Source organism: Rhyacophila brunnea, unplaced genomic scaffold (assembly GCF_057557595.1).
Source record: "Rhyacophila brunnea isolate RB1 unplaced genomic scaffold, BYU_Rbru_1.0 scaffold_1, whole genome shotgun sequence".
In the NCBI taxonomy this organism is placed as follows: Eukaryota; Metazoa; Arthropoda; class Insecta; order Trichoptera; family Rhyacophilidae; genus Rhyacophila; species Rhyacophila brunnea.
The window spans coordinates 44,229,938-44,255,376 of NW_028232751.1; the positions used below are offsets into that span (position 1 = coordinate 44,229,938).

The following is a 25,439-nucleotide window of genomic DNA, read 5'->3' on the forward strand; positions in this document are numbered from 1 at the left end:
ATTACCATTAAAATAATCCGTAAACTCCGAAGTTGTAATGATTTGACACTTTTTGTACCATATTCGAAATAACTATCGAAACAACGTATCTTTAATTTACTTTACTATGTAGTAAAGTTTGGTATTCAACTGTCTCAATATTAGTTTTGCTATGTAATGGTAATCATAACACATACACAAGTCTTTTACACTTCGTAGTTAATAAATAAATAAAAAATGTTCATAACTATTGACATCAAAATAAATTATAAAAGTTTGATTACACTAAAGATATTATTGAAGTTGCAAGAGTAAATTTAAAAAATATGATATCTTAATGGATAAGAATCCATTCAGTTTTGATATTGATTACGCATAAATATTGGATTCTAAAACATTGAAATTACCATTTTGGCTGTTGCTGCATCTGCAGTATCTGCCGTTCATGTAAAATCATGAGCTTCGTTTAATACAATTCTCAGAATCATGGCAATTTGCCTGCTTATAAAACTAAACCTCATTAATATTTTTACACATTAGCTTATCATGGTAACTGTTTTCTAATTATTTCTGTTTTCAATGAAGAATAACTAGAATGGATGTTTGACAATGCTGTAAATGTTTCACATTGCTGGTTTTCATACATTGCATGTTAACTGCTTGTGTTGTTGACTTGTTGGTTGGTGGTCTGCAGGTTTTATCAACGCTACATGGCACTGACCGCTAGAATAAAGGCATCATCATGTCCCTCTATTCCACCTGCTCATGAATCCACGCCCCCACATGATACTACGGTAGTTAGGTCAGCAAGTTTGAAGGATTCCCCACTTATAACTCACAACTATAGGTATGTCATAGTTCATTTATTGAGTTGGCAATGTAGCGTAAATCTTTCACCGACTTATCTGTTACTTGAGAGAGTTTTTACTGCTTCTATTATCAGTGTATAATGTTTGTATTCTGAAATATGATAGTATAGCTTAAATCCTTACAGTAAAAATGTTCATAAGTGATTTATCGTTCTTGTGCAACACTAATATTGTGATTACACTTTGTCACTTTACTCAGTTCTATGATTTATAAAGAATTGTGACTGGAATAAGTAACTGCTAAATTTGATAATGACCAATATCTTTTTGTCTCTGAGATAGCCAAGAACAATCAACATCATTCTCTGTTACATAAAGCGTAAATTTAAATTTAGGTTGATTGGAAATACTGCTTTGTAACGAAACAGCATTATGTGTTTGCAAGTTGAGTGACCTTTTGTGGACGCAAACGTTACAATAGCGCAATATTCAAAATTCTCTGTTCGCCTGCTTAAGTGTTTCTTATTAAAGTTAAAGGCTTTTACTAGCAGATGGCATTCACAACTCGTGTCGCTTAATGTGTTAATGCATAATATATTCAACTAATCAAAATAACATTAATCATTTCTAAATAATATCTCATTCACAAACATAATTTTTCATGAAATAATCAAAAATATTTTGATGACACTTCAATATCATACATTCACTTTCAGCTAACAATCATTTATTGTTCTTATACTGATTTTACATTCCATTTTCTTGGTACATTACCCAAAAATAATATGTATTTATAATGCTTTTTGGGTGTTTAATTCTTGCACTGATTGGAAAATATTGAAATATATTAATGATAGATATGTTGAATAATAGCTAATTGAAAAATGTTCTATTTTCAGATTATTGCAACAAGACAAGCAGAAAAAAGAAATAATTCCACCTGCGATTCCGCCCAACATTAGGAGGTATGTCAATATTGAGAAATATCTTAGAATTAGCAAAATTTGCGTGTGGTATCTATGAAAAGTCCTTTTTCATATACATAGAACACGCCACAAAAGGATTATCAATTACCTACTTTATGAGGGTATCGATATGCGTTATCTAGAAATAAGAAACTGGTTTATGAAAATGATCAGCAATATTTCATAATAAGAAGGGCGAAGTTTAGGTGCCTGGTAACCGAGGGTTTGTATTATATTTAATCGTTAAGAACACCTTGCTCTAAAGTTACACAGTGTTTACAAAAACTATGTCAACTGTCTACTTTAATATTCATTACTCTCTATCCGCCTGTTAGAACCATCAGTTAATTCAATTTAATGTAATTATTAACGCTATATCCCTGTGAATAGCTCTCTTGGCGGTCCTTTAATAAAAAATAAATACTTTCAAAATAGTGTATTTAATCCAGGGCAAGGATCCACAGCCTGGGCGATTAGCTTATAATCATTCCTCGCAAAAAGTCTGTTAATGAGGCCAATATGCTTTGTTTAGGTGTGAAAATGGTGATTAATCTTACATTTAGAGAAGTTATTCGTAATTGTGACTATTGTATAAACGTAAATAATGAATTTAGACTTTTTTGTTTATAACGCAGCTTTTGCATAATCCTCCGTAGTTAAAATAGTCAAATCTTTTATTTTGTATGAATGTAATGTATTTTATTCAGCTCAACGGAAAGTGTGAACGAGCAAAGTAACGCAACCAGCAACAATTCATCACCAGTCACTCCACCAACACCAATCTCCAAACTTTCCCCTGGAAATATTTTCAAGAATTTTTTCAAGTAAAATTTTTTGAGATATAGATCACTAGTGGGCTTGTATTTCAGATTGTTTCGTGCTTTTGATTTATGTGCTCACCAAGACACCCATATCTCCCTATCATGTAAAACTTTATATTCTTTGTGTTTGTCGATGTTTCAAGTGCATATTATTTTAGTACATTTTGTACATAGTATCCACCATTGAGCTTGATTTCTTGCTTATCCGGAAATTTGTACGTATGCAGTTCGCCATATCACACTTCACCGTGAAATGTTGTATCGGAGATATATGGCCGTAAATTAAAGAGCGTCCAACCTCTTTGGGTCGTATAGTACTGAGATAAAGATATATTATAAGATTCATGTCTAAATAAAACACAGTTCTTGTCGGTTTACAGGAAGCCAGCGGCAAACAAATTTTGAAAATAGCCGATATACTGGATTATTTTTTAGATTAGGTTAGGTTTTCATTTTTGAATTCATGAATTTTGTCAAAATCGGCTATAAAAATTGAATTAATGTTCATATTGAATCTAATAAAATTGGCGACCGTATAGTATACGGTCATCTCTTTCCTATAAAAAGCTCACAGCGAACTGTGCTACGATGAAATGTTTTACGTACAATTTACATGTAACTGATTTTTAGACTTAGTAAGAAGAAAACATTCCTTACAACACGGAGCGTAAATATATGAAACTGTAGTTGAAAAATAGTACTCTTAGACCACTGTTTAAATTAGCTGCAATTCATTTTGCATTGGGGATTTCTTTGTCGCAAACATCACGATTTTCAACCCCATCTATCGAAAATTGCTAACATTCAAAATTATTTTATATTCGCTAAGACACTCAATTCCATATTATTATTGCTACGATCAATTCAGAAAATATGAAACAGGCTGTACTGAAATAATTGGGAAATTAGTTACTTCTCAGTACACAAATGAATCGAATTCACAAATTCAGCAGAACATGACGTGCAGATATTTAAATGAACAATCACTCACCCGTCAAACATGTATGCCGTTCATTTTGAAAAGTGTAAATAAAGATTGCACTATTAACAAGTCGCCGTGTTTCAGTTCTAATCTGCCAACTTGCAAAATATTTATTTGGTTCCCGTTACCAAATTCACGGTATTAAAAACATTCCAGAAGTGCCAGTAAGTGTTATAGATTCATATTGTGCATAATATATTTCATGAATATATTAAATAATATAATATAATGCAGGGTCGAGCTCAGTGGTTTTCACTTTATCATTTCATATTGTTTAATTATTAACAGTATTGATAAAAAGCTGAATGTGTTCCTCTTTTTTTTGCTTAAAATTTTCAGTGAAATTTTATAGTCTGATCAAAACTTTTGGTTAAATAACAACTTTGTAAATTGAGATTGAGAAAATAATTATTGTATAACAGACTTCAATTTCATTTTACGAATTAATTAACTTATTTAACTGCGCATTTACCATCCATGGAGCTTTGGTCGGACTACAGGAAACTCTTATTTTATTTTTGTACATTATTTGGCGATAATATTTTATTTATTTTAAATTCATTAATACTGTTTAAATCTACATATCATCGCCGTAGATGTCAAGGAAGCCAAGCCACAAATTTGGCGAAAATGAGTTAAGTATACAAAAGCATTTTAAAATCATCAAAGATGCAGTGGTCAATGGATTTAAGCCACAAAACTTTTTTGACTACATTTTTTGTACATTTCAATATTAAGTGGTCAAGAGATATAACACACATAACTTCCAAGATACAATTTTTTTTAGTCATTTGTACAAAATAAGAAAAAGGTAACACCATATAGTCTATGATCATAGTTTCACCGTTATATCAAAAACAAAAAAGTTCAATAAAAAAATGTCATTTTTATTTGTCACACAAAATCTTTGCATGCCTGTTTCTCAGCATTATGAGTTTGTGAACTGGCTCCCTTGACATCTATGGCGACGATATATATTTTTTCAATATTCTTACGATAAGACGGTTAATAAAAATAACCACAATATATAGCATTTAATCCGTCCACATAATTTAGTAACAATCAGGACCAGTTTCGTCCGCTAAACATACTTTTTCAATTAATAAAACATGTCAATTTATGTAAATGACGAAAGTTTATCAAACCAATTGCATATATTTTTTTTTAATTTCAAGCATGCCTAGATGAAATCTATTACTGGCAAGTTAGCAAGTTATAGTATCTACCTACTAATATTGTTTGTGTTTTATGCCAAATTTTGGAACAAATTTTTATAGTCATAGTTATAAGTCCCTAGATATGTTTTATCTTTCCCAAAGCTTACTTTGTATACATACTCCACATCTATGCATGATTATTCATGTTTTGTGTTTCTGCATGTTTTCAAATTGATGTTTGCTATACATAAATTTTTCTATTATGGGTAAATCTAATGTCTCATTAAAAATTATCCTAACATATTTATCAAGCACAGTGGATCGTTGTGTAGGATCTAAAGCACAGGTTCCCTAACCCATGGGCCGTGATCCTCAGATGTTTTGATTTGGTCGTCAACTAAATATAAATAGTAAACAAGAAAAGAATTACTATTATAAAAATAATTTTTTAATCATTGTCTATGTCAGACAATTTCATAATTAACATTTTTATTTAATATAAATTCTATATAAATACATCTATTTCTGTGGTACTTTTCGGCACTGTCGGTTTTAGTATAAAATTAACAAAAGTGCAACAGGACAATATCCACAATCAAAAACTGTTAGTCATTTATTAGCGGAAAAGAGGAAAAGTGTAATTTTTGACAGTTCATCCAGACAAGTGATGAACAGGCAAGATGATGTGTCTTGACCCTATTACAATAACATTTTTGCAAATGTTGTGGGAGATGGGAGGTCACAGGTTGCTTGGTTATTATAACAGGATGTCGAAACCCGAAGATGTGGAATTCGTAATCTGAAATGATCAGAAACTGATCACAAAATGTTTTGTAACAAAGAACCTTAACAAAGTCTTATTGAATATTTCAGCGCAATAACCACAATTTTCCAGAGTACTTATGAAATTTCAACAGAGCTTTATCTTATATCCTCAGCTAAAATTGTAGCCTTAAGTACTCAAGGGATAATGTTAATGAAATATTAGCAAATATTACCTTTAATTACACTGATTTTTTTAGTTTTATTCTTGTTGCTTTTATTGTTTTTCCAATATTTGTTTGTTATTTATAATATTACGAATCAATATCAGATTTTACTCAAATCGATTTCTCTCTATTAGATCATTTGTTCCGCCTGTTCGTGATGAAGAAAGTGAAACACAAAGAAAAGCGCACGCAAAAAGAGTTCGCGAGACTCGCAGATCGACGCAGGGTGTCACCTTAGACGAAATTAAATCAGCAGAACAGCTGGTCAAAAAAAAGAATAATCCGAGCCCTCCAACTAAATCCCCTGCCGCACCGGAAACTGTTCCTAGTGAATCAACCGATACTCAGCCACCACTCAAAACGGACACTCATTCCGTAAATGATACCGCCCCAACGCAGGACAATGTAAGTTTCCGTGCCATTTCTACCTATTTATCTATTTGTTTTTGTTGACTAAACGATTTACAAAGCTGAATTTCATTTCATTTTGATTTTTTTGTTTGATAACCATTCACAATTCTGTGTTTGCTTCAATATAAATGTATGACTGTAAAATATGCTCCAAATCATTCAATTTGCAAAAGTGCAGTAAGTATCAATCATGTCAAATGAAATAACATCCATTTACAATATCTATTTTTGACTTATTACATTTAATAATTTTCAATCTCTACTACATGCATAATAAGAGTTTTTTACCTCATTTTAATTAAATTTATTAAATGCTTTCAACTCAATGCGAACTGGGTAGTGTGTTGCCATTTAAGATTTCAAATTGTTGCAAAACATGGCAGATCTTAGTTAAAAAAAATAATTGACAAAAGTCAAATTAGATATACAATATGGTGCAGGAAGTAAGTGAGCCAGGGTCTAGTGTAGCTGTAACGCTGCCTTTACACTCGGACAGCAATAATGATATCACGATTTCTGCAACGGCCACTATTGCCACTGGCGGACCAGAGCGTCGGCCATCTTGGAGACTCCGAGTCGACCCCGGCTGCAAGGTCAATGCCAAATCCAATACAACAAAGTAACCTGTTGCAGCTTCCCAATGATCGCATTTTAACTGAGACGTCTATCATACGTCCCATATTGCATGTACTTCAATTTTTTTAATTGTATAAGTACTTGTCATGTGTCCATATCCCACACCTGGTGCAAGACTATTGTAAGTCCAAAAGACATTTCTACACACTGATTACACAAAATACATTCATAATCAGAAAGTTGTTGGTCTTATTCTACCTTGTCTAATAAGCTCAGTTTTTTACTTTATTACAGTAATACCCCGTTAATACGAACACAATTAATTCTAAATACGCCTAAGAACTAAATTTTCATATAATATTTTTGAGTGATTTGTACAAAACAGTACCTCTTTCAAATCAAAGTTTGTTCATGTATTTTACACAATTAAAGCAGCATGATATCTATAAAACATATCATTGTTTTACAAGTAGTTAAAAATGTGGTCAGTGTTTAGTAATAATAATTACGAGATAAAAAGAACTTTTTATATACAACGTTTTTAAATTTTCTGTTGAATTATTATGCTTAATATGCTTATACTTGATATGAAGTAAATAAAAAACAAACAAACAAATATAGAATACTGAACTGTCATTTTCACATTTCATTTTGATTTCCATAGTAACGCACGTATATATTAAAAATTTCGTTGCTAGGACCACTCCCTTAGCAACCAATAATAGTCTTTTACTTTTTACGGATTTTTCTGAAATAGCTTTCCATACAAAACAGAATTAACTGAAAATGAATTCAATTCTGCTTAAAGATGGTTAAAAGTATTAAAAGAATGCATTGGCATTGTGTTCTGATATATTCTAAAAGTTTCAAATGTCTAGCTAGTCGGGAAGTTTATTAAAAATCGATTGCAAGATTTGTACTGGACAAACAACCACCAGACAAACAAGAATACGAGCTAATAAAAACGTTGTAATAAAAATGAATAAAACAATTAAAAGATAAAATGCCTTATGGGACATTGTTTAATTGACTTGTTTACTATTTGGATATATAAATATTTTTTTCAAACAAATAACAGTTTCAAAACTTATTCATAGTATTTGAAAAATTCTCTTAAATATTTTGTAGTTGTCCTTTTAGAAAGGAAATTAGGAATAAGTTTACTTTTTAAATAACTATGAAATATATGTAATTTACATTTCTATTTTACGAGCTTTCATTGAAAACACAATCGAGATCTTAGCGATTTCTTCCATGGTAACAAAAATGTTTGATTACCTGCAATTCTGTCTTACTGGCTAACCAAAAACCTTAAGGATTTTCTGAATATTACTTTACCATAAGCTTCCATCCGGTCAATTTTGAATTAATGGAGTTTTACTGTAATACTGGAATACATTGGAAATTCGGATAATCCGGATTGCGTATTATTATAATTGACAATATATTACACTACATATTTTTGTTTAACCATAATTATTATAATTGGATGAATGTCATCATATCATTTAGTTAGTATATAATATTAGACATTATATTGCATTGCAACATACACAAAAAATAGTGCTCATGAACTCCGTCACAGTTCAACTTTCAGGTATATTATTTTTGATAATTTAAACAGTCATTTTCTAGACAATATAATATCTGGTTTGCGATAGTCTTGTACCACATGTGCGATAATATTTTATTCTGAGCATGAGCTAATCGATTTCTTATTTACAGTATCGGCTTTTACTATTTGTTGCATTCTTTTTTCTTCAGTATAAAGTAAATTTCAACAAACTTGTTCCTATTGTACAAGATTTGAGCTTCTGATGTTTTCTCTATCACTCTTCACGCTGCAAGTGCTCTTAGAAGATAATACTACTTTAGTATTATGTAATTCTTAACGAAACTCCATAGTTGATTGGATAATATGACTTATTTTTATTTTCAGTAATGATTGATGGTTTTCTATGACTTGTTTTACTAAAAATTCAGCTTGCTAAGTAAAACTTGTCCTGATCGTTTAAAACACACTGTGAAGTATATTATTAAATACAAGTAGTTTTTTAGTTGAATTGATTTCATCCGATTTTATTTTTCAACTTCATTCAGCCAAAGTTTATTTTATTGTTCACCGCATTTTTCTTTCTCTGTCTGTCTATCTGCTTTATCGTACGCTTCATGATGTTGAACGTTTTCTTTTATCTATATTTTATGCTATTCACTCATCGTATCATCTCTTTAATGAATATTTTTTATTAAGTTTACAGTATTGTGTGTGAAAAAATAATTGACATACATTGTATTTGTTTCTGTTGTATCATTATACATTTCAAATCGTTTTGGTATACTATACAGCAGTGATTCACAAACTGTTAATTGATACCTGTCGAGGATCACAGATTTCTATCCAGCCACATAATATTAAAACATAAAATATTTTTTTTTTTTAGTATTTTTATCAACTTCTCAACCATGGATCTTATTACTAGATAAGCCAATAATTCAAATTCAAATAATATATTTTGGAATAAATCAAATTGTTATCTTAAAATTTTATCAGAATACACAAAAACTTTGTGTGAATTCATTGAAAAGCGTGTGAAGGATGCATAAATTACCTGTACACTTTAGATGAACAATAATATGAGCATCATTGCTGAATAGTATACAAACTTCCATGATATCTCCACGAGGTATTTTTGAGATAAAACTTAAAAAACATCTTTGCCATAGTCACTTTTGTTTTGTGAATAAAATTAAAACTACATCCAAAAAGATAATAACTGGTGGACATGTCACATTTTTTGTGTGTAAAGGTGTTTAAGGTGTAAGTTGCTGCATTGCTTAACCAACTGTAATATAGCTTCAACTATTTATTCATGCAGTTTGCCCTGGAAGATGCCAATGCTCCGAGCAAAAATCCCCTTGAAACCACAAACGCTGACAGCGAGTCGCCAGAATCGACTGACGCAGCACCTACAGTCACTATACCTTTAAGACGCACATCCTCGTCAACTACGAACAAAAAAGGTGAGGTTTGATTTGACAAGTTAAAAAAAACAAGCAAAAATAATTAATAAATATTCTATTGTTGAAAATTTTCCTCTGAATGATTGTGGGAGCTACTCTTGTTTATATATCCGTTGAAATAATGAAAATCATAATAATGTCACTGTCAAATTTTATTCTAAGATAAATTCTGTGAAGATGTATTACTTTATATACATGAAACTTAGAAAACATCCCGGACAAACTAAATTCCAATAAGGATCTTTATAATATTAATGATGTGATTTATCTAATTAATTTAATAATGACAAGAAACCATTGTTATGAAGAATCATTTTGAAAAAATTAACTTCCGTTTAAATGATATTTTATTTTTGATATATGAATTGGTGTTGTCAATAATTTATTGTTTTCATCATTTTTTAACTGCTTAATAACCAAAAAGAAGAGAGCTATGTATTCATAGACATTTTTTTTTCTTTTACAATAGATGATGATAAAGAGATTGACACACGTGGTGCCACACAAGCGGCGCAAAATGTCATACAGCGCCGCAGGCGACCTAAGAGACGTTCGACCGGTGTTGTAAACGTGGATATGGATGTAAGTTCTCATGTTTACCGTACAATATATTCTCATGTGTTATTACATAATAGACCGAGTAAAGAAATCAATTATTAATTCAGAAAACATGTGACATCTGAACAGTCATTTATTTTATAACCAAATGCTATCTTGGTCAGTGTATGTCTTGCTATGTGAAGAAAACAGATTGCCTAAAATAATTTTTACATGTGATGAATACACAAATGTATTCCATAGCACAAGAGTAATGAACCTTTTCCTGTCGGAAGGCCGCATTCATTTATATTAAATCAAATAAGGCCATATTTAAGAGACATACATAAAAATGCATATACAGTCATCTGTCAATTTACGCGGTAGATAGGTAGGGTGAAATGCTAATTTCAGTGCGATTTCAACTCAGAATCAGTTACCAAATAGATATTATATATACACCCGATCCTCTTTTTGCACGGGGGATACATTCCAAAGACTACCGTGCAAAACAAAACCGTGTAAAAAAAGATAAGGAGCCCATACAAAAATGGTAGATATAGGTTCCATTACTAAAATCAACTCAAAATACGAACTTCTTGAACTCAAAAATAAATCAAATTTATTTGTTATTTATAAATAAAAATATTTATATATAAAAATACATAGTTTTTGATTTAAATTAAATTTAGCATAGAAAAATATATTCATTTAGTGTCGCTACTTGACAATAAACGTTCGTCACACTCATCGCTGGAAATATTTAATGACGCTGACACTAAAGCACGCGGCGCGTCTCTTGTATCGAACCCGAAATGACTGACTAGTGGCACTATGTATGTCTGGGCGGCATCCGGTGACAACATATGTATGCACTAGTGGCGTGCGGTCCATTGTTTCGCAATTTTTCTATAAATATGTACATGCATACGTATTTTTATTCTTTTTAGTTTTTAAACCGTGTTAAACCAAAAAATCATTATAAATAAAAAATAATCAGTACTTTTTTAAACCGTGTTATTTCGAAACCGTGTAAAAAAACCCGTGCAAAAAGAAGATCGGGTATATTCGACTTATGTAAAAAAAAATGACAGCAGGCGTATCTACCGTATATACCGATACTTGTGCATTCACTCCTTTTGACACTATGGGATTTTATTATATTATAAATTTGTATGTAAAAACGCATTAAAATTATATAAAAATAGTTAATAAATTTATTTATACCTAATGAATAAAAAGTTAAATAAAAATAAAAGGATTTATTTTGTAAAATTTGAATTTAGTCAAAAGGCCGCAGGTTCATCAGCCTTGCCATAGCATATATAGAAAATTTAGCCTTCTGTGGTTTACCTGTCAAAATTGCTGAAGCAAGTTCCAGTTTGACGTGTCATTTTTCTATACAAAAATCTACATACTTTCGTATGATTATGTTCTTTCTCTATAAAACAAGGTTTTGTCCAATATATTGGTTGAATAACAAGTAATTCATACATTTTATAAATTATCATGAATCACCTCTAAATAAACGCTGAAATTTTTGAAATGCTATTATTATGTTTCTTAATCACAGAACAAAATAAAAATGAAGACTTTCTTAATTACGTCCGTATAAATACTATATTTTGGCTTATTACAAGATGTATTTCACGTAAATTTTATGAAGCGTCTAATAAACTGGCCAGGGACCATATAATATATCATTGTTAAAAAGAGCTGTCTTGAAAATAATTTCAGTCTGCATGATTTTTCTTCAACTTCACTTAAAAAAATACATATTTTTTTAAATCCAAAACAAACGTGCGCTGTAACCTGTCATTTAATGATAATTATTTTTTTTTTTAATAGGAGATTGCATCGGATAGACAAAATAGTGATGGAGCGGAGAGTGGGACTGACTCAACAGAACAGGTTGGTTAAAGATTACCTATGCTTTATTTTACCGTGTGTCAATAGATATAATGTAAACCAGTTGTGTATGTGTCATTCCATGGCATTTATTACGGCCCACCCATTAAATATGATATGCAAAAATAAAATATTTGACATATCTTAATAATAATTCCCTAAACTAGGTTTTCAGTGAAACGCTAAAACGCTTCTTATCTTCCATATCTTGAATATAAATTTTCATTTATCGCGCTGCTTAAAATATTGATAATCATGTAATGATGTTTAAAACAGTGGCGTGGTGTCTTTCCTTACAAAACACCTGCATATAATTGACCATTATTGTACACTTATTTTACACTTATTGCATGTCTTTATACGCCAGAAAAATCTGTTTAAAAAGTTCTCACATTTAGAGGATATCCCAATTTCATCCCAATTCAAATTGAATATAGCCTGCAGTATTTGCCATTTCACTAGTGCTGATAATGTTTCATCTTGTAAATATGTATGTAATGCAATTGAGAGTTTTTGGTATATACATATTTAATTAAAAAATAATCTAAACTCTGAAGAGAATATAAATCATTATACGAAAATTGATTATTTGGCTCTACATAAAGGTTGGGCATACGGCGTAAACAAATTCAAGTGATGATTAGATGTTTGTAAACCATATTGAAAAAAATCAAATACTAATGTCTTCATTCAGCTAACCCCAGTGCTACGATTATGACTTTTTATTATGATATCACATCGTCGCTATAGATTGGTTTGTCGAATATCCGTTGTTGACAAAATCGACCTTTTAATGCAGAATCATTTTTTGTATCTAAATGGACCAGAACCATCCTTTTCTTTAAATTACTTTGTAATGAATGCATCATGCATATGCTGTAAAAACAACAATTTAAATACCTAGATGTATTTAAATATAGGATAATGTTTTTCATCTCCTGAACATTTGACACTTGGTCTATTCGACAAACCAATCCTACAGCGACGACATGGCAATTATTCAGATAGATCTGTGTTTCCCAAAGTGTGGTACACGTACCCCCTGGGGTACGGGAAGAGTTTGGTGGGGGTACGCGCTGCACCGGGCTTTGACTGCGTCTGGTGCAACAAGCATTAATACGACATCAATACAACATCCATTCTAAAAGGTTTATCGCATGCGGAAAAAGAGCAATTGTTGGAATTAGCTTCAGACGGATTCTTGAAAAATAAATATAAGGAGTGTACTTTAACATCATTCTGGTTGCAAATGCAACATTTGTGTATCCAGTTTTAACAGAGAAAGTCCTGAAATACGTCTTGCTTTTTCCAACTTCATATCTATGTGAAGGTGCTCTTTCAGCAGTTGTAGACATTCAGTCAAAATAAAGGAACAGGTTTTTGGATGCGGAACCGCATCTCAGGGGTACTCAGTGTTACAAAAATTATTGAAGGGTACACAGATGTCGAAAGTTTGAGAAACACTGAGATAGATCATTTGACTAATAAATAATTACAAGATAATAAGAACTTTTTATATACCACGTTTTTAAATTTTCTGTTGAACTTGACAATTCTATGTATTATAAATACTTTTTTTTGTACTTGATAGAAATCTAATATATAAAAATTAATATTTGTGTGTTTGTTTGTTCGTATTTAATGCGCAGCCATACCGTTCATCCGATTGCAATAAAACTTTGTAAACTTATTGCTTGCACTTGCGGGAAGAGTATAGGCTATACTAATATATAAAAATGAATGTCTGTCTGTCTGTCCCGTATGCGTTCCTATACCATTCATCCGATTGCAATGAAATTTTGGTAAGTGGTTGTATGTACACCCATGAAGGTTTCTAAATTAGAAAAATCATCATCTTCTTCTTCTTCTTCATTCTATCTTCTTTTATTTTTATGGTCCCTATACCATTCATCCGATTGCAATGAAACCTTCGTCAGTTGTTGTGGTAACACCCGCAATGGTTTTTGAATTAGTACAACCATCTTTTTCTTCTTCTTCTATTCTATATTCTATATTCTTCTATTCGTATGCGTTCCTATTCCATTCATCCGATTGCAATAAAATTTTCGTCAGTAATTGTGCCAACACCCGCGAAGGTTTCTGAATTAGTACAACCATCTTCTTCTTCTTCTTCTTCTTCTTCATTCTATCTTCTTTTATTCGTATGGTCCCTATACCATTCATCCGATTGCGATGAAACCTTCGTCAGTTGTTGTGGTAACACCCGCAATGGTTTTTGAATTAGTACAACTATCTTCTTCTTCTTTTTCTATTCGTATGCGTTTCTATTCCATTCATCCGATTGCAATAAAATTTTTGTCAGTAATTGTGTCAACACCCGCGAAGGTTTCTGAATTAGTACAACCATCTTCTTCTTCTATTCTATCTTCTATTCGTATGCGTTCCTATACCATTCATCCGATTGCAATGAAATTTTGATCAAGTGTTGTGCTCACGCCGCAAAGGTTTCTGAATTGTTACAACTATTTTCTTTTTCTTCTATTCTATCTTCTTCTATTTGTATGCGTTCTTATATCATTCATCCGATTGCGATGAAATTTTGACCAGTTGTTGTGAGTACGCCCGCGAAGAGTTCTAAATTAGTACAACCATCTTCTTCTTCTTCTATTCGTATGCGTTCCTATACCATTCATCCGATTGCAATGAAAATTTGATTAAGTGTTGTGTTCACGCCCGCAAAGGTTTCTGAATTGATACAACCATTTTCTTCTTCTTTTTCTTCTATTCTATCTTCTTCTATTCGTATGCGTTCTTATACCATTCATCTAATTGCGATTAAATTTTGACCAGTTGTTGTGCGCAAGCCCGCAAAGGTTTTTGAATTAGTACAACTGCCTTCTTCTTCTTCTATTCGTATGCGTTCCTATACCATTCATCCGATTGCGATGAAACTTTGGTGAGTTGTCGTACGCACGCCTGCAAAGGTTTCTGAATTAGTACAACCATCATCTTCTTCTTCTATTCGAATGCCTACCTACACCATTCATCCGATTGCAATGAAACTTTGGTGAGTTGTCGTGCGCATGCCCACGAAGATTTCTGAATTAGAAAATCATCTTCTACTTCTATTCGTATGCGTTCCTATACCATTCATCCGATTGCAATGACATTTTGATCAAGTGTTGTGCCCTTGCCCGTAAAGGTTTCTGAATTAGTAAAATCATCTTTTTCTTCTTCTATTTGTATGCGTTCTTATGCCATTCATCCGATTGTGATGAAATTTTGACCAGTTGTTGTGCGCACGCCCGCGAAGGTTTTTGAATTAGTACAACCATCTTCTTCTTCTTCTATTTGTATGCGTTCCTATACCATTAATCCGAATGCAATGAAACTTTGGTGAGTTGTCATGCGCGTGCCCACGAAGATTTCTGACTTAGAAAATCATCTTCTTCTACTATTCGTATGCGTTCCTATACCATTCATCCGATTGCGATGAAACTTTTGTCAGTTGTTGTGCGCACACCTGCGAAGGTTTCTAAATTATTATTATATAAAATACAAAGTTTGTTGTTTGTTTGTTCCATCCAATTTAATTTTTTTTTTACCACATATTAATAACAATAATAACGTTTTCATATTTTGGATTCGATTTTAATTTAGTGTTCTTATGTTTGACCTTTACTCCTATTAGAATTATTTTCATATTGCCATATTGTATTACAAAGATATTTTAATATTAAAAAAATAATTACCTATTATTATTTTTCAAATATCTAAGATAAATATAACCACGAAGCGACCCTGTGCGAAGCCGGGTACTTCAGCTAGTACTGAATAAATATAGAATACTGAAATGTCATTTTGACAATTCATATTGATTTCCATAGTAACGCACGTATATATTAATAATTTAGTTGCTAGGACCCCCTTAGCAACCAATAATAGTGTTTTACTTTTTACAAAACAGAATTAACTGAAAATGAATTCAATTCTGCTGAAAGATGGCTAAAAGTATTAAAAGAATGCATAGTCGTCATGTTCTGGTATATTCTAAAAGTTTCAAATGTTTAGCTAGTCGGGAAGTTAGTTAAAAATCTTCAATCGTCCAATACAAATCTCGGACAAACAAGAAAAAATTTGTACTGGACAAACAAGAATACGAGGTAATAAAATAGAATATTCTACCTCATAGAACGCTTAACCCTTTGCAGACAGATTTAATTTTTCAGGATCATTTAAAAAGGCACACTGTTTACTAAAATTGATATAACTCATGTATTATTCATTCAATTCAAATAAATCTTTTAAATATTTGTAGGTTTTGAATTTTTCTATTAAGTATTTACATTTTAAGTAAACTTTGTGTATAAGTGGAATGAAAAAAACTTGTCAAATATAGTTTTTTGGTTTTTTTTAGCCTTTTTTTATACAAAATGACAGAGATAAAAAGTCTATGATAGAAGTAAATAATAAAAGGAAGATATACTAAAACTGGAGCTAAATATAATACTCTTCAAGATATTTAGAAGATGGAGGGCCATTTTATGTTTATTACTGTCTCTAACACCTCATACCTAGCGAATTGATCATTATTTTGACAAATTTAAATAAAAATAGATTTTATAAATCAAATATTTCTTAAAAAATATATTGGACCGTATATAACTAACATCATAAAATGATAGCTACATATATTATTAAGTAATTTCAACTTTAAAAAAAATCAAAATATGATTAAAAAAAAATTATTTTCATCATGTCCTGCACCCTGTAACACCGGCGCCAAATTGGCGCCGATAGGGCGCGATGGGTTAAGGCAGGGGTTACTACCCTTTTTTATGCCTTGCACCACTATATAACAACAATTAATAATATATATATGTCCTACCAATAAAAATTTTGTGCATCAATGCATTAAATTATCTAAATGTGCCCTATTAAGGCTCAGGCAATGAATCAAATAATACAACATACTAATTAAAAATCCACGTAAATAATTAAAAATTTAACATTTAAATTAAAATTTAACTGTTACAAAAGTAGGGTGATCATCACACTAAATTCACATTCAATTGACAGCTGTTTGAAGAGATATTATATAAGTAAAAAAAAAAATGGTGTGTGTACTTATGTACGCGCGTTAGAAGTTATACTTCTTTGGCGTAACAAAACAAAATATTATTGCAGAATGTGGTGACCGGACAAAACAGAACATGACAAAACAGAACAGCCAGGGGAAAAAGGAAACATTAATTTTTGTGGAATCTATTTATTAATTAAATTTTAAACAAAATACATATACATACTTATATATAAATATTTAATATTTAAAAAAAAAATAATTTTTAAGTGAAATCATCAAGGTATAATAATATACTTTAATTTTTTTTCACAATACCGTTATTTTGAAAATAATGTATTTTTTTATATATAGAGTATATAAAATTGTATAATGTAATCACTGCATGTTGGCCATTTGGCGTAAATAACTCAATTTATCTGTTTGATTTTGATAATCATGCACAACTATTGCCACTCGATTACTAAGTGTCTCATACTTTTTCTTTATAACTTCAAGGCCACCTGTATGAGCACTAGCTAATAATTAATAATCGGGGTGCCGGACGAAATCAAAAATCACGAAAAAAAAAAATGGTTTTTTCTCTCAACTGGGAAAAATTGCGCAATCGCAACACTTATTTTGAATTGCGCAAATTTTACAAGGGAAACAAAAAAACATTTTTTGTTGGAAAAATGGGTTTATTTCCTGTGAAAATTGCGCAATCGTAACACTTATTACGATTGCGCAATTTTTTACAGGAGACAAAAAAGCTCATTTTTCGGGATTTTGGCCTTCGGGATTCCGGCCAATCAGGATTTCAGCATTCGGGATTTAGGCTTTCGGGATTTCAGCCATTCGGGATTTCGGCCTTCGGGATTTCGACCCAAACCCATCCTTAGCTTGCCGGCAACACCGAGTTAAGTTTATTTGAGGCTTTCTAGGGATTAGTAATGCAGAAATTAGGTATATAATATGATTTATTATGGCGTATTGAAAATCTCTGCTATTAAAAATCTATCAACATAATAGATATAGGACAATTTCAATATTAAATTTATATTTTTCCTGAAAGGTCATAGTTATATTTATCGTTGTTTTGTTTTGTCATGGAACCCTTCCCTTAAACAGATGGCTGTACAACTATTTTCGTTAACAATAATAATTTATTACAAATGAAAAGTAAAACAGCCTATTTAATGGTTTAACTGAAACGTGATATTGGCTTTTGTGATGAAACATAATAATTATTATTGTCTTCAATTATTATAATCCGCTAATAAATAAATTGACTTGGGATATACGACAAATATTATCCTAAACCGTATGAATTTGTATTTTTGTGTATGAAGTGTCAAAATATTGTAAATTTACAACATACCATTGTTTGAATTATTTACCAACTCAACACTCACAAAATTTATTTATTTATTGATATATAATTTATTGATAAATATAGCCTCAAATCTTGATACACAACCTTTACAATGAAAAATAAATATACACTAAAGTTTTATGAATATAAATTAACAGTGTAGAATGTTAGTCTCCGGAAATTTGTTTATAAATAATATATTTTTATTATGACACAATATTGGTTATGTTTACAACACGTGCTGTTTACTTGGTTGTAGGTATTGAATGACTATGCGCATGTACGCTTGAGACCGAAATCAAAAATGAATAATCATAATAAAAGTTGCAACATTCAGTCTTTACCCAACTGGCCCAAGTCACAGCAGAAAATTACAAACCTCCTGTATTTAGAACACCCGAACGTCGCCGCGCAAAATAAATTATGTCGCATCGGCGGGAAAAACTTCCGTCCCATGCCGAATTAATGCGTTACATTTGCGCGCGCAACTTTGTCACATGCCAAAAATACACTCTGATCTGTTTTCCCAAACGCTTCCCAAACTTCAATAAAACATAGTTCAAAAAATATATTCGCAACAATCTAATAATTTAACATTGTCTTGTTTAAAGTTTACAATTCAATTCAATAAAGATGCCTGAATGTGTAAACATTCGTGTGCTAAATAATCATCACCCCAAAATCTCATTATGTATATTATGTTTTTCTTGTTGTACAAAACAGAACAACATTGTTTGCACTTGAATCAAAAACCACACCACAGCCAAAAATAACACAGGAGGTAGCTAACATATGGTATTATTAGAACTGTAGTAAAATATCCCATAAACCATTTCCAATTGTAAATCAATCTGAAAATGCTTATTGTTTGAATATTTTCATCATTACTAAAATTCATACTGACATCTTGGAGTGTAAATGTAAATATTAACTTACCTAAATATAAACAGTATGCAATTTATAAATCTTAATTTATCCACGAGAAACTAAAATTATCTAAAATTGTCTTTTACATTAAATTTTTTATCTCAAAATCTACCTCATTGAATAATTAAATATTTTTTTGTCAATTTTACAGTGTTTGTATAAATCCCTTATTAATATTATTTATTAATTTGCACCATTTTGATAATGGAATCCCGAAACAGTTCACAACATTAACGGCCCACGTGCTCGTCGTAGGTCAAAATTGAGTTTTTATTGTATTTTTAAACCATGATCCTGGACACTCCTTAAACGTTGTAGATAATCTATTTATATAATTTTGAAGCCTTATTATCCTTTATAGTTATTTTAAACATTTGATGACTGCATAAAGTATTTTTGTTACATAAAATAGTATTCTTTTAAACCTCTCGTTCTAATGTTTTAGAATATAGTCATATTTCGGTACATAACTGTGCAGTGGTGTTAAGATTTTTTACGTTTATTAATTTTTAAACGCATTTATGAAACCATTAGTATAATTTATTACGAGATAATTTTTGTAAAATATTCACGATAAAAAATTATATTGATAATCTCTGTGATCCCAAATTTGACAAGAATTAGGCATTTTATTATTCAAAAAATCGGCAAGATTAACACATTTGAAGATGATTCTAAAGATACTTATTATAAGCTATGTCTTTGACCATTCAAGTGTGATAAACATCTTATGAATAATGATTGCTTTATAATAATTATTGACCTAAGAATAAGGTAGTGTTTTTTTGAAATATGCCATTTCTTTTGTCATTCCCCAGTGGTTAAGCTACAACATACGGCCGTAGCCATAAATTGACAAACTATAATTAAAGTAGGGAGTAAAATTATGTTAACGCGCGTGTTTGAACATGTACCTAACCGAATTTTTTTTTATTTTTTTTTAAACGGTACATGTTCAAACACGCGCGTCAATATCATTTTACTCCCTACTTCAATTATAGTTTGTCAATTTATGGCTACGGCCGTATGTTGTAGCTTAACCACTAGGGAATGACAAAAGAAATGGCGTGTTTCAAAAAAACACTACCTTATTCTTAGGTCAATAATTATTATAAAGCAATCATTATTCATAAGATGTTTATCACACTTGAATGGTCAGAATAATAAAATGCCTAATTCTTGTCAAATTTGGGATCACAGAGATTATCAATATAATTTTTTATCGTGAATATTTTACAAAAATTATCTCGTAATAAATTATACTAATGGTTTCATAAATGCGTTTAAAAATTAATAAACGTAAAAAATCTTAACACCACTGCACAGTTATGTACCGAAATATGACTATATTCTAAAACATTAGAGCGAGAGGTTTAAAAGAATACTATTTTATGTAACAAAAATACTTTATGCAGTCATCAAATGTTTAAAATAACTATAAAAGATAATAAGGCTTCAAAATTATATATATAGATAATCTACAACGTTTAAGGAGTGTCCAGGATCATGGTTTGAAAATACAATAAAAACTCAATTTTGACCTTCGACGAGCATGTCCCGTCCCCCCTTAATAACCCAAAACATTTTAGAATTAATAAATTTGTATGTTCATATTTGATTCAAATCTTCTAATTTCCTAAGTCATTTAAAAATAACATTTTCATTCGGTGGTATATTTAATCACAATTAGGATCTATTTTAAATTTTGCCTGTAAATGGGACAAATAAGTTTTCATTCGGATAGCTGTGTAGTGTGTGTTCATTGAAAGTCTATCGTCTATTTTTAGTGCATTACTGTTAGTGAGTCTGATAAAAGTAGTAACATGTGTGCCATTTAAAAATACACTCCCATCAAACAGGGATGCGTTGACTTCATACAATCTAAAATTAGGTATGTTTCTCCACTTATATCTGGTGTACCTGCTTGCATGTTTTCATCACAAGAAATAATGTGAGTGTTAAAAACCATTGTACGCTCGTATTGTAGTGCCCTGAAACTAATAATAACCGTTTTTTGTGGTTAATTATGAATGTGACATTAGTATTGATGACTTCACCGGTGAAACTGCCAAAAGCAATAGTGTGTTGATCTATTTGGATTGTAAGTCGTGTGTTCGACAAGCTTACAAGTTATACATTTACCGTGCTTACGCAGGTAGCATAGTTTATTTTTAACAGTTACTCACACCAGAATATTGCACTGGAAGTATCTCCCACACACCCAATATTTCTATCTTTTTCTTTCATCTTGAGCGACCCTGCTTTGTTTCATTCTGTTTGTATGCACATACATATAGAGTAGTATTGGGATCTTTTATACACATTCATTTCAGTGTTTTTAAGAACAGCGAAGCATCAGCTACTATTCAATGAACTGCCACATTTTTATATCCTTTTTGTTGTAGTTTTTTTTTATTTTCTATATACCCATCCTTTTATTATTGTGATTGGTCTTAATAATAAATTGATGTTAAAAACAGTTTAGCTAATGATGTATTAGTGTTTTATCAAATACATAATGTCGCGGAGAGATCTAAATAACACGGGAAGATATATTAGTAGACCTCGTAGCTTGGGACTTATTTCTCCTACGTTAAATTCACACTCCTTGTATAACAATGGGTCGCGTAGTTATGACCATGGACTTCGGGGCTATGAACAGTATTCGTACAATCCCTATGCCAGCAATTACAATTCCAGTTTATATAGAAACAGTTCACCTTATACTAATGTTTCTGGTGTTTCTGATAGCACGTATGGTAATTCATATGGAAGTAAATTTACTGGAGGATATACAGGCAAAAAACGTGTTCCATCGCATTCAACGTTAAGCTCTCTTAATCTAATGAGTGGATACAAAAGTCTCAGCAAACCAGATAAACAATATCAGTATATTCCATACACGCCTAAGGAACCAATTACTAGTAAGGATTATGTTCCAATTAAACCTGAGCGAAAGTCAAGACAAGCCAGCCGAAGCTCAAGTTTCAATAAACCGAGATCACGCTCCATCGGGTCTAGTTATGACTCAATGGGATCCCGCTCCACGAGCTTATCATCATTGCCATATGATACTTCTGAAGGATATATAGTATGACTTGTTTGAATTAGTTTGGTAATTTTTTTCTTTGAACAGTGACTTACTTGTTAAACTATTTTTTTTCAGAGCGGATCCGCAAGAGAAAGCGTCAACAAAGAAGAAAATGGTGAAATCGATTATAAAGCTCTGTGGGAAGCCAGTCAGGTTGAAGTAAAGCGGCTCAATGAAGTAATAATAGGAAATGAAAAAGAATTAACGGAAGCAAGGAATGCTGTAGAGAAATACACCAATATGGTATGATATATTCTAGCTTGTATTGCATTGAATTTCTTTTGAATGATCGGCATGTTATTATATATTTCTTCCCTTTCTAGGTTGTAAGTGAAAATGAGAAGAGAGAAAAAAGAGAAAGAAGGGCAATGGAAAGAAAACTCTCTGAAATGGAAGAAGAGCTGAAGGTAAGATTAATAGATGTAACCGGTAAATGGTGTTTTGGATTCACTTCCCAATTTAATTCTCCCTTCTTTTCACTTCTGCCCTTTAATTCATTAACTATATTACATACCCTCACATAAAGCTGTCGGTTATAATGTCCAAATGAAGCTTATGTTACTTTGTTCAATTTGAATTGTTTCATCACTCGTGAAATCACAAAGAATCGAAACATAATGGTGTAATATTTTTAGCAATTGCAAAAGCTCAAAGCTGAGAATGAAAGGTTGAAAGCCGAGAACCGAGCGCTGACTCGAGTCGTGAGCAAACTGACCAACTCTGCTGGCAAATAGGTAATGCCACAAGCAACTCTTTCCATCGAAGCACCCTCCCTTAAGCATGGCCATTCCAAAGATAGAAACCAAGTTTCTATACTGTATTGACTGCCCTTTTTTATCATAAGAGCTGTTATTAATCAGCTTTGTTTGCTTTGTCAAATAACACAACATGTGTTTTGTGAAATATTATTGTATATAGACTATTTCCCTTTTGAATTCTTAGCATATTCTTTAGATTGTGTCTTTGCCACGTTTAGTTTGAATTATCAGGTATTTGTTTATCAACAATTTTAACAAAATCACATATTTAACATTCATACACTTATAATTTAACATAAATTCAAATATCAGAGCTTTTATGTATTAATTTTACAAAAAACAAACTTCATACTAGTACAGAAATTATATTTTTCCACTCTTAATGTAAATCACTAATTCAAACTTACAATCACAGTTTTAAGATGATTGACATTGTCTTACATTGTCTGACAAGTCTTACAGATCTTTCCATGTCTCTTACGATTGTGAAATACATTTATTTGTCTAATCACAGGTAATTCTTTTAATAACAATATTGTACATATCAATTCTTCTAACAAACTTCAACCATTTATTTAATGCTGCATAACATCATAATCTGATTCACTCACGTCCATTTGTGATTTTATCGACAACACTGACCATAAAACCTTTTTTTACTTACTCTGCAAAAGGCATTAAACCAACAGCTTTATTTCAATAATAGCCAAAGTCTATTATTTATAGCAATGTGTTGTTTGTACCAACTTATTCAAGACAGTGATATATCAGTATGAATAATGCTTGAAAATTTCATTTTAAATCGTCAGTATTTTGTAGCAGCTTCAATTTATTTTGAACCATTTGAATAATTAGTAGGTATATTGATAAATCATTAAAACAATGATCTTCGTAAAATCAATGTGCTAAAATGCTTTGATCAAGTATTACATAATTTATTGTTATACCTATATTATACTTCTAAGTTCTTTCATATTTATTTAACACTTCTTTCAAAGGGGACAGTATCTAGAAGAATTACTAGATTTATTACCGCTTGCAATGAAATCCAATTTGATGTTGGCGGTAGTAAATCAGGTGGTTTCCGATAATAATTGTAGCCGATCACGTTGCGAAGTATTTATATTTTACTGCATTAGCCCGCAGCGTATAAACTTTTATAGGGTGTTGTATGAAATATTTTCACCGTGGTTTATGTCTCATATATAGCTGAACATTTGCTTCATAAGGCATCGATAAAAACACATAACCGTTGAAGTGGCTCATGAAGTGAAGTGGCTCATGAAGGCAAGAGTAAAAATGGCCAATTGATAAGATTTTAGATACTGCATAATGCTTACACTAAATATGTAATATATACATATTATAACACTAATCCAACTCCAGATTGATTTTTATTTATTTGAGTTGCTGTCGAGTGAAATAATGTTTTTTTTTAATTCTTAAATGATTGGCTCATATAAACAATATGTACAAGTTTTAAAAATGTGGGTGCGTATTATGTATATTTCAGATTTTGTTAGAAATTGTTGATATAAATTAACTTATAATACAAGCATCCAGGTAACAATTACATTTTACAATTCAATCCATACCTACAAAATGGTATGGTATAATTATTGTTTATTTAGCGTAAATGAAGCTTTATTTTTAATCGTTTTTGCATTTTTTGACCCCCTTCTGTAATCATCACACTTCATATTTTAACCCCCCCCCCCATTCATTCAAAATGAACACTTTCAGTACAATGTTTTCATGGAATATTTATTCTAAGAATCTTATTCTATATTTTATGACATCATATTTTCTACAACCCCCCCTCCTCTTCAACACAAATCATCACATTATATCAGACTCCCATTAGAGTGTGACATCATTTATAAATGTTTCTGAAGTATTATATTGTCAGTGTGTAACTGCAATTCTGCAAAAAACACAAAAATTTTAAGTACTTTTTACCACATTAAGAAAGATAAAACCATGAGGTGCATTGATTAGTGAATTACAATAATTTTACTAATGAGTCTATAAATAGTTTTCTTGTTATCGGTTTAAATCACATGGACAAGAAACCGTGTTACTTTATTGGTTTGCGTTCAGATATGGATAGTAA

The 25,439-nt window shown here is 31.1% G+C and overlaps 1 protein-coding gene across 15 annotated transcripts in view; it reads left to right on the forward strand.

Moving 5' to 3' along the window:
• Mbs (Myosin binding subunit) overlaps positions 1 to 25,439 on the forward strand; it is a 46,001-nt gene that overhangs the window by 14,425 nt on the left and 6,137 nt on the right. For 2 of the 15 annotated variants that reach the window (XM_085944595.1, XM_085944609.1), the window contains 9 exons: positions 674 to 826; positions 1,688 to 1,753; positions 2,461 to 2,577; positions 5,837 to 6,107; positions 9,566 to 9,710; positions 10,180 to 10,292; positions 12,096 to 12,158; positions 22,644 to 22,811; positions 22,892 to 22,975. In XM_085944595.1, coding sequence (XP_085800721.1) covers positions 674 to 826; positions 1,688 to 1,753; positions 2,461 to 2,577; positions 5,837 to 6,107; positions 9,566 to 9,710; positions 10,180 to 10,292; positions 12,096 to 12,158; positions 22,644 to 22,811; positions 22,892 to 22,975 — 1,180 coding nt within the window. Of the gene's footprint in view, positions 1 to 673; positions 827 to 1,687; positions 1,754 to 2,460; positions 2,578 to 5,836; positions 6,108 to 6,553; positions 6,707 to 9,565; positions 9,711 to 10,179; positions 10,293 to 12,095; positions 12,159 to 22,643; positions 22,812 to 22,891; positions 22,976 to 23,203; positions 23,303 to 25,439 lie in introns of all 15 variants that reach the window. The other 13 variants (XM_085944616.1, XM_085944637.1, XM_085944624.1 and 10 more) reach the window with 8 other exon arrangements.